Source organism: Erythrolamprus reginae (assembly GCF_031021105.1).
Source record: "Erythrolamprus reginae isolate rEryReg1 chromosome 13 unlocalized genomic scaffold, rEryReg1.hap1 SUPER_13_unloc_9, whole genome shotgun sequence".
In the NCBI taxonomy this organism is placed as follows: domain Eukaryota; kingdom Metazoa; phylum Chordata; class Lepidosauria; order Squamata; family Dipsadidae; genus Erythrolamprus; species Erythrolamprus reginae.
The window spans coordinates 1,188-11,671 of record NW_027248453.1 but is presented as its reverse complement, the minus strand read 5'-3'; the positions used below and the strand labels follow the sequence as shown (position 1 = coordinate 11,671).

Sequence of the window (10,484 nt, the reverse complement as noted above, 5' to 3'; positions counted from 1 at the left end):
GAGCACAGCGGCGGCCATTTTGGGAAAGGGCAAGGTGCTGGGCGTCGCGGCTATTAACGCCCGCGGGCTGCCATGTTGAAGGAGGGCAGGCATGCGCGATGGGCCGTATCGAAACGCCGCAGCGGCCATGTTGAGGAAGGGCAGGAGGGCGCGGTTAAATAGAGCAGAGCGGTGGCCATCTTGGGAAAGGGCAAGGCGCTGGGCGTCGCGGCTATTGAATTGCTTTGGCGAGGAATGGGCAAAAGGGGAGAGTCGCCCCGCCTCGTTTTAGGGAGTGGGCGTGGACAGAGCGGAAGATAAAACATCCTGGCCTACCAGTCCTAAAACAAGCCAGCAATCCCGCGCATGCGCGACGTGCAACTCCTTCCCCGGTCCTTGCAGCGCTTCCGGGAATCTCCCGGCGTGGGCGGGTCCGATGACGTAATTTTCAGCACCACCAGTGGGCGGAGCTTTAAAGGCAGGAGAACCCACTCATGGTCGGACCAGCTGATTAAATAATTGGAATATTTGAATGCAAAAACATTAAAATAACTGCAATGAAACTAGGACGAAACACGTTTTTGGATGGGAGAGATTACAGAGGAGAAAGGATGATTTCAATGTTTGCTTAGTTATGAAAAAGGAGCTAAGAAAAATTAAAATTAAGGAAAAAATTGCATAAATCAATTGTAACTAGCATTGATATTTTCCTTTTTACCATTAATATAATATACCAGCAACCGTCAATAATAGATTAGTATAGTAGAATCAATTTGAAAATATTTTTATTATTTTTTATTTATTTACCGGTATTTATTTTGTCCAATACACAATGAGGGTTTTAGTGGGTACTATATATATATACACACATAGTAAAATACATGATGAAGGTTATAGAGGAGATACTCATAGTAAAATATATCTAAGAAAGAAGAGAAGAGAAAATATAGGAATAGAACATATCAATGAAAGAATAGAAGAAGAGATATAGGAATAGAAGGAAGGAATAGGAGATATTTATTTATTTTATTCATTTTGTCCAATAAAAAATGAGGGTTTTAGAGGGTATATATCTATATACACACAGTAAAATACATGATGAAGGTTATAGAGGAGAGACTCAAAGTAAAATATATCTAAGAAATAATAGAAAAGAAGATATAGTAATAGAACATATCAATGAAAGAATAGAAGAAGAGAGATAGGAATAGAAGGAAGGAATAGGAGATATTTATTTATTTTATTTATTTATTTAGTCCAATAAAAAATGAGGGTTTTAGTGGGTATATATCTATATACACACAGTAAAATACATGATGATGGTTATAGAGGAGAGACTCATAGTAAAATATATCTAAGAAAGAAGAGCAAAGATAAAGGAATAGAACATATCAATGAAAGAATAGAAGAAGAGATAGAGGAATAGAAGAAAGGTATAGAAGATATTTATTTATTTATTTTATTTATTTATTTTGTCCAATGCACAATGAGGGTTTTAGTGGGTATATATCTATATACACATAGTAAAATACATAATGGAGGTTATAGAGGAGATACTCATAGTAAAATATATCTAAGAAATAATAGAAAAGAAGATATAGTAATAGAACATATCAATGAAAGAATAGAAGAAGAGATATAGGAATAGAAGGAAGGAATAGGAGATATTTATTTATTTTATTTATTTATTTTGTCCAATACACAGTGAGGGTTTTAGTGGGTATACTGTATATCTATATACACACAGTAAAATGCATGATGAAGGTTATAGAGGAGAGACTCATAGTAAAATATATCTAAGAAATAATAGAAAAGAAGATATAGTAATAGAACATATCAATGAAAGACTAGAAGAAGAGATAGAGGAATAGAAGAAAGGAATAGGAGATATAGGAGAGCAATAGGACAGGGGACGGAAGGCACTCTAGTGCACTTGTACTCGCCCCTTACTGACCTCTTAGGAATCTGGATAGGTCAACCGTAGATAATCTAAGGGTCAAGTGTTGGGGGTTTGGGGAGGACACTATGGAGTCCGGTAATGAGTTCCACGCTTCGACAACTCGGTGACTGAAGTCTTATTTTTTACAGTCAAGTTTGGAGCGGTTCATATGAAGTTTAAATCTGTTGCGCGCTCTTGTGTTGTTGTGGTTGAAGCTGAAGTTGTCTTTGACAGGCAGGACGTTGCAGCATACGATCTTGTGGGCAAGACTTAGATCTTGTTTAAGGCGTCTTAGTTCTAAGCTTTCTAGGCCCAGGATTGAAAGTCGAGTCTCGTAGGGTTGATATTTTCCTTTTTACCATTAATATAAATATACCAGCAACAGTCAATAATAGATTAGTATAGTAGAATCAATTTGAAAATTTTTAAGCTAAAGGCATGAAGAACTGCAAAGATTTAGAAAGACATAAGTGAAAATAATTTAGTAATAATTTAGTCTCCCTGGGGCCTCTCTCGGAATCTGCTGGGAGGAAACAGGGCTGGAAAAGGTGGGGAAAAGCCTCCATGGGGCCTCTCTAGGAATCTGGGAGGAAACGGGGCCGGAAAAGGCAGGGAGAAGCCTCCATGGGGCCTCTCTAGGAATATGGGAGGAAATGGGGCTGGAAAAGGCGGGGGAAAGCCTCCGTGGGGCCTCTCTAGGAATCTCCTGGGAGGAAACAGGGCCTCCACCCTCCCTGTGGTTTCCCCAATCGAATGCCTTATTTTCTTTTACATTGATTCGTATGGCAAAAATTGCTTCTTCATACAAACCTTTCTACTTCAGAACCAGGTCACAGAATGAATTAATAATAATTTATTAGATTTGTATGTACAAAATCCAATATTTAAAAACACAATTTAAAAAACCCTTATAACAAAATAATCACACAACCCAATCAGACCATACATAAACCAAAATAGTTAGGGGAGATGTCAATTTCCCATGCCTGGGGCAGTTCTGATCTCCAGGAAGAGTTGGTTCCAAAGGGCCGGGGCCGCCACAGAGAAGGCTCTTCCCCTAGGCCCCACCACATTAATTGGCATACATTAAAAATGAAATTTCGTTGCATACAGGTCTCAAAGCAGAGGTCTTCAAACTTGGCAACTTTTAAGACTCGTGGACTTCAGCTCCCAGAATTCCACAGCCAGCTTTGCCAGGCTGGAGAATTCTGGGAGTTGAAGTTCACAAGTCTTATAGTTGCCACAGTTGGGGGGGCCCTGCAAATTTATTATTATTTATTTATTTATTAGTTAAATTTCTATGCCGCCCCTCTCCAATGACTCGCGGCGGCTTACGACATATTAAAAAGCAGCGATTTGCAATAAAATTAATCCAATTAATATAAAATTACAGTAAAGGGTCACCTCCTCCAATATTACACTAAATAAACATTTATTTATTTGTAAAATTTATATGCTGCCCAACTCTACTTAACAATATAAATATAAATATGACAATATAAATAAATAAATTCAAAAAAAATGTATATTACTGTATATGACACAGAAACAACACCGAAAATGGAAGATAAAATAGGTTATAATATCCTGACCTTTCCTAAGGACCGGGAATGTTGGGGGCAATATGCTGGCTCTGTTAAAAAGTGCTGGAGGGGTCTGTAATATGGTAAATGATTTAGCTTTACTAGATAAATGGTCAAAGCAATGGAAACTGCAGTTGAATGTTTCCAAATGTCAAATAATGCACTTGGGGAAAAGGAATCCTCAGTCTGAGTATTGTATTGGCAGTTCTGTGTTAGCAAATACTTCAAAAGAAAAGGATTGAGGGGTAATGATTTCTGACAGTCTCAAAATGGGTGAACAGTGCAGTCAGGCGGTAGGGAAAGCAAGTAGGATGCTTGGCTGCATAGCTAGAGGTATAACAAGCAGGAAGAGGGCGATTATGATCCCGCTATATAGAATGCTGGTGAGACCACATTTGGAGTACTGTGTTCAGTTCTGGAGACCTCACCTACAAAAAGATATTGACAAAATTGAACGGGTCCAAAGACGGGCTACAAGAATGGTGGAAGGTCTTAAGCATAAAACGTATCAGGAAAGACTTCATGAACTCAATCTGTATAGTCTGGAGGACAGAAGGAAAAGGGGGGACATGATCGAAACATTTAAATATATTAAAGAGTTAAATAAGGTTCAGGAGGGAAGTGTTTTTAATAGGAAAGTGAACACAAGAACAAGGGGACACAATCTGAAGTTAGTTGGGGAAAGATCAAAAGCAACATGAGAAAATATTATTTTACTGAAAGAGTAGTAGATCCTTGGAACAAACTTCCAGCAGACGTGGTAGATAAATCCACAGTAACTGAATTTAAACATGCCTGGGATAAACATATATCCATCCTAAGATAAAATACAGAAAATAGTATAAGGGCAGACTAGATGGACCATGAGGTCTTTTTCTGCCGTCAGACTTCTATGTTTCTATGTTTCTATTGTTAACATGTTATAAGCTGCCCTGAGTCTAAGGAGAGGGGCGGCATTAAAAATTCGGATGGATGGATGGACAGACAGAAAGATAGGTAGGTAGGTGGGTAGGTAGATAGATAGATAGACAGATACAGTGGGGGGGAAGTATTTAAGCAGATTTGTATGCCGCCCCTCTCCGTAGACTCAGGGCGGCTCACAACAATAATAAAAACAATGTAAAAGAAATCTAATAATTAAAAGTCACTAAAAAAAACCCTTATTAAAAAGCAAAACAAACTCACAACCATACCATGCATAAACTACATAGGCCAGTGGAGATATCCCCCATGCCTGACGGCAGAGGTGGGTCAAACACTTATTTTCCACCATAATTTGCTAACAAATTCGTTAAAAATCAGACAATGTAATGTTCTGGATGTGTTTTCTCCTGTTGTCTCTCATGGTTGAGGTCTACGTATGATGTCAATTACAGGCCTCTCTTATCTTTTTAAGTGGGAGAACTTGCACAACTGGTGTCTGACTAAATACCTCCCCCCCACCACTATAGCTAGATAAATGATGGATGATAGATAGATAGATAGATAGATAGATAGATAGATAGATAGATAGATAGATAGATAAATGATGGATGATAGATAGATAGATAGATAGATGATAGACGGATAGATAGATAGATAGATAGATAGATAGATAAATAAATGATGGATGATAGATAGACAGACAGACAGAAAGACAGATAGATAAATGATAGATAGATAGATAAATGATGGATGATAGATAGATAGTTAGATGATAGACAGATAGATAGATAGATAGATAGATAGACATACAGACAGACAGATAGATAGATAGATAAATGATGGATGATAGATAGACATACAGACAGACAGACAGACAGACAGACAGAAAGACAGATAGATAAATGATAGATAGATAAATGATGGATGATAGATAGATAGATAGATAGATAGATAGATGATAGATATAGATAGATAGATAAATAGATAGATAGATGATAGATAAATGATGGATGATAGATAGATAGATAGATCATAGATAGACAGATAGATGATAGATAGATATAGATAGATGATAAATGATAGATAGATAGATAGATATTTAGATAGATGATATAGATAGAAAGATAGATAGATAGATAGATAGATAGATAGACAGATAAATTATATAGAGATAGATGATAGATAGATAGATAGATATACATAGATAGATATAATAGATAGACAGATAGATAAACGATAGATAGATAAATAGATAGATGATAGATTGATAAATGATAGAGAGAGAGAGAGAGAGGGAGGGAGGGCGGGAGGTAGATAGATAAGAAAATAAATAAATAAATGAATAAGATAATAATAAATATGAAAATAAATATGAAAATAAGTAAGAAAATCCTCCCGCCTTCCCACAAACGCTCAACGGAGACTTAGAAGACAGCACAGAACCAAAGCTTCGCCTAGGAACCCATTGTTTTGGCTATCAAGGCCGCCGGCGGAGGGGTTTTCCGGTCGGACCGGAAGTGGTACTCCGATCGCCGGATGTGTCCAGCCGGCGACGAGGAAGCGCCGTTCCTCCGGGGAGGGGGGAGGAGGGGAGCCGCCATTTTCTCGCCATGGGCTCCTCCAAGCGGCACCGCGACCGCAGCGAGGCCTCCGAGGACGGCGCGCCGCCCGCGGCCTCCTCTTCCTCGGCGGGCGGCGCGGCCTCCTCCTCGTCGTCCCGCCACCGCGAGCACAAGAAGCACAAGCACCGCAGCAGCGGCGGCGGCGAGCGGCGGAGCAAGAGGAGCCGGAGTCGGGGCGAACGGAGCGGACGGCGGGGTGGCGGCGGCGGCGATGAGGCCTCCTCCGCCGCCCGGGGCAGCCGGAGCAGCGCCGCCGCCGGGCAGGACGGCGAGACTGGGCGGCGGAGCCAGCGAGAGAAGCGGGACGAGGGCCACGAAGGCGGAGGTACGAGGAGCGGGGGGAGAGAAGGGTTGCTCCTCAGCGGCCTACCTCGCAGGGGCGACGTGAACGGGCAGGGGAGTATCGGTAGCCCTCGGCTTTCGGTCCCAATTGAGGCCCGACATTTTCCTACTTAAGCCAGACCCGGCGTAGGCCAATTTGGCTCTTCTATGACAGGTGGACTTCAACTCCCAGAATTCCTCAGCTAACATGATTGGCTCAGGAATTCTGGGAGTTGAAGTCCACAAGTCCTAGAAGAGCCAACATGGCCTACCCCCTAGTACTAGAAGACCTCCAAAGCCCCTTCCAGCACTGGGAATCTATGATCTTGGGCAGGGGGTTGGACTAGAACAGGGGTAGGCCACCTTGCTCTTCTATGAGATGTGGACTTCAACTCCCAGCATCCCTGAGTCAAACATGCTACCTGAGGAATTCTGGGAGTTGAAGTCCACACCTCATAGAAGAGCCAACTTGGCCTACTCCTGGCCTAGAAGACCTCCAAGGTCCCTTCCAGCCCTGGGAATCTATGATCTTGGCTCTTTTATGAGGTATGGACTTCAACTCCCAGCATCCCTGAGGCAAACATGCTAGCTGAGGAATTCTGGGAGTTGAAGTCCACACCTCATAGAAGAGCCAACTTGGCCTACTCCTGGCCTAGAAGACCTCCAAGGTCCCTTCCAGCCCTGGGATTCTATGATCTTGGGCAGGGGGTTGGACTAGAACAGGGGTAGGCCACCTTGGCTCTTCTATGAGGTGTGGACTTCAACTCCCAGCATCCCTGAGTCAAGCATGATAGCGGAGGAATTCTGGGAGTTAAAGTCCACACCTCATAGAAGAGCCAACCTGGCCTACTCCTGGCCTAGAAGACCTCCAAGGTCCCTTCCAGCCCTAGGAATCTATGATCTTGGCTCTTCTATGAGGTGTGGACTTCGACTCCCAGCATCCCTGAGTCAAAGATGCTAGCTGGGGAATTCTGGGAGTTGAAGTCCACACCTCATAGAAGAGCCAACTTCGCCTACTCCTGAGCCAGGGAGTTGATAAGGGAGTTTTTTTGCCCCGTTTAAAAACCTTTCCACTCACGGTCGTTAAGCGAATCCCTGCAGTGGATAAAAAAAAGCCAGTCATCTCGTTGTTAAGCGAATCTGAAACCTAGAAGATTGACGGCAGAAAAAGACCCCCTGGTCCATCTTGTCTGCCCTTATACTATTTCGTGTATTTTATCTTAGGAGTCTGCGGAGAGGGGCGGCATACAAATCTAAATAATAAATAAATAAAATATGTTTATCCCAGGCATGTTTCAGTTCAGTGACTGTGGATTTATCAACCACGTCTGCTGGAAGTTTGTTCCAAGCATCTACTTCTCTTTCAGTCAAATCATATTTTCTCACGTTGCTTTTGATCTTTCCCCCCAACTCACTTCAGATTGTGTCCCCTTGTTCTTGGGTTCACTTTCCTGTTAAAAACACTTCCCTCCTGTGTTGTAATCATAGGTTCAAGTTTGTTCCAAGCATCTACTCCTCTTTCAGTCAAATCATATTTTCTCACGTTGCTTTTGGCACTCGAGAAAAAAAAAAAGGTTTGCCATCACTGGATTAGATCCTTCTCAAAACTCCCAAAAGAAACGGAAATCTGACCGTGTTGGATATCAAGTTGTGCAAAACAAAAAACCCAAACCGTGAGATAATTAATAATAATAATAATAATAATAATAATAATAATAATAATAATAATAATTTATTAGACTTGTATGCCACCCCTCTCCGAAGACTTGCAATTTATTTATGTATGTATGTACAGTATGTATGTATGTATGTATGTGTGTATGTATGTATTTACTTACTTACTTACTTACTTACTTACTTACTTTACTTACTTACTTTCTTACTTTCTTACTTACTTACTTACTTAACTTACTTACTTACTTACTTTACTTACTTACTTACTTACTTTCTTACTTACTTACTTACTTACTTTACTTACTTACTTTCTTACTTACTTACTTTCTTACTTACTTTCTTACTTACTTACTTTCTTACTTACTTTCTTACTTACTTACTTTACTTACTTACTTACTTACTTACTTACTTTACTTACTTACTTACTTTCTTACTTTCTTACTTACTTACTTACTTTACTTACTTACTTACTTACTTACTTACTTTCTTACTTACTTACTTACTTACTTTACTTACTTACTTACTTACTTACTTTACTTACTTACTTACTTACTTACTTTCTTACTTTCTTACTTACTTTACTTACTTACTTACTTACTTACTTTACTTACTTACTTACTTACTTACTTTCTTACTTACTTACTTACTTACTTTCTTACTTACTTACTTACTTACTTTACTTACTTACTTACTTACTTATTGGATTTGTATGCCGCCCCTCTCCGCAGACTCGGGGTGGCCAACTCACAATGTTTATTGGGTGCTGACTAATTAATTTCTCTGCCTCTGTCTTCCTTCTCTAATAGCTGTTAGCTCGAAGTCCTCGGGAGGAGACGCTTCGCTCAGCATCGAGGAGACAAAGTGAGTGAAGGGCGGCATAAAAATTGATTGAATGAATTAATTAATTAATGAATTAATTACATTCGTTGGGAAATTGCCATTCCTCTGTTAGTGTGTCTCGGTACTGGAGGTTTTCAGGAATAGATTGGAGAGCCATGGTATAAGTCTCATTTGTCAACGCCCCAAAGAGCGTCTGAGAAATAAATCAGATCCCAGTCCAATTCTCTCTCGATTTATTATCAGAGCCATGTTGGTAACGCTACTGCCGTACCGATACTCACTTCTCTCCAGTACCCCTCCCAAGTTAAGGTCCATCCCACCTCCCCCCCACCCACAAGTTCATCACGAGGACCAGCCCGAGGGCAGGGATTCCACCGACTTCCCTTTTTCTTCAGTCGATGCCAAACCAAAGATGACCTTGGGCTTTGAGAAAAGCATTTGTCGTGACTAGTAAACTTTCCCTCTCGTTCAACCTATCCCTCCCAATTCCCCTAACACTCTGTGCTGCTGTGGCAGGCCAAGGCCTCTAACATCTCCCCCCCTTCGCGAAGAACCACCCCCTGAAACAATAGAATAAAACATATAGGGGTTAGTACTGCTTTTATACTCTTCTCTCCCCCGCTCCCCCCACTCCCTGGGGAGGCTCGGTCGGGTAATTTTGGTGTAACTGCTTAATTAACCTATCAGCCTTGACATCCCGACTCTTAACCCAGGTAACCTCCGAGAGAGGGTACCCCTGCCCATGAATCAAGGACTATAATTTTATTTATTTATTTATTTATTGGATTTGTATGCCGCCCCTCTCCGTAGACTCGGGGCGGCTAACAACAGTAATAAAAAGCAGCATGTAAATCCAATACTAAAACAACTAAAAAAACCTTATTGTAAAACAAACATCCCTACAAACAAACACAGCATGCATAAATTGTAAAGGCCTAGGGGCAAAGAATATCTCAGTTCCCCCATGCCTGACGACAGAGGTGGGTTTTAAGGAGCTTACGAAAGGCGAGGAGGGTGGGGGCAATTCTAATCTCCGGGGGGAGTGGTTCCAGAGGGCCGGGGCCACCACACAGAGAAGGCTCTTCCCCTGGGCCCCTCCAAATGCGGGAATCCAAAATGTTTTTTCACTTTTATAGTGGGTCTCGAGGGGGGTCTAATGTTGGACCCGATCGCCGGCTTTAGCAGGCTGCAGTGGAATACAGGGCCACTCATGCTTTGAGAAGGGGGTCAGACTAGGGTCCCTATACAGCGATACCTCGTCTTACGAACTTAATGGGTTCCGGGACGAGGTTTGTAAGGTGAAATGTTTTGTAAGACGAAACAACGTTTCCCATAGGAATCAATGGAAAAGCGATGAATGCCTGCAAGCCCAAAACTCACCCTTTTGCCAGCCGAAGCCCCCGTTTTTTGCGCTGCTGGGATTCCCCTGAGGCTCCCCTCCATGGGAAACCCCACCTCTGGACTTCCGTGTTTTTGTGATGCTGCAGGGAAATCCCAGAAGCGCAAAAACGGGCGCTTCGCGGCAACGGAAGTCCGGAGGTGGGGTTTCCCAGCAAAGGGAGCCTCAGGGGAATCGCAGCATCGCAAAAACACCGAAGTCCT

General features: G+C 41.8%; 1 protein-coding gene across 1 annotated transcript; it reads left to right on the top strand.

Moving 5' to 3' along the window:
* Positions 1–5,971: 5,971 nt before the first annotated feature.
* LOC139155209 (U4/U6.U5 tri-snRNP-associated protein 1-like) lies at positions 5,972–8,903 on the top strand (the record flags this gene model as incomplete). Its single annotated transcript, XM_070730297.1, has 2 exons — positions 5,972–6,372; positions 8,849–8,903. Coding segments are annotated over exons 1-2 (392 nt in total), but the record flags the coding sequence as incomplete, so codon positions are not given.
* Between the last annotated feature and the right edge of the window lie 1,581 nt (positions 8,904–10,484).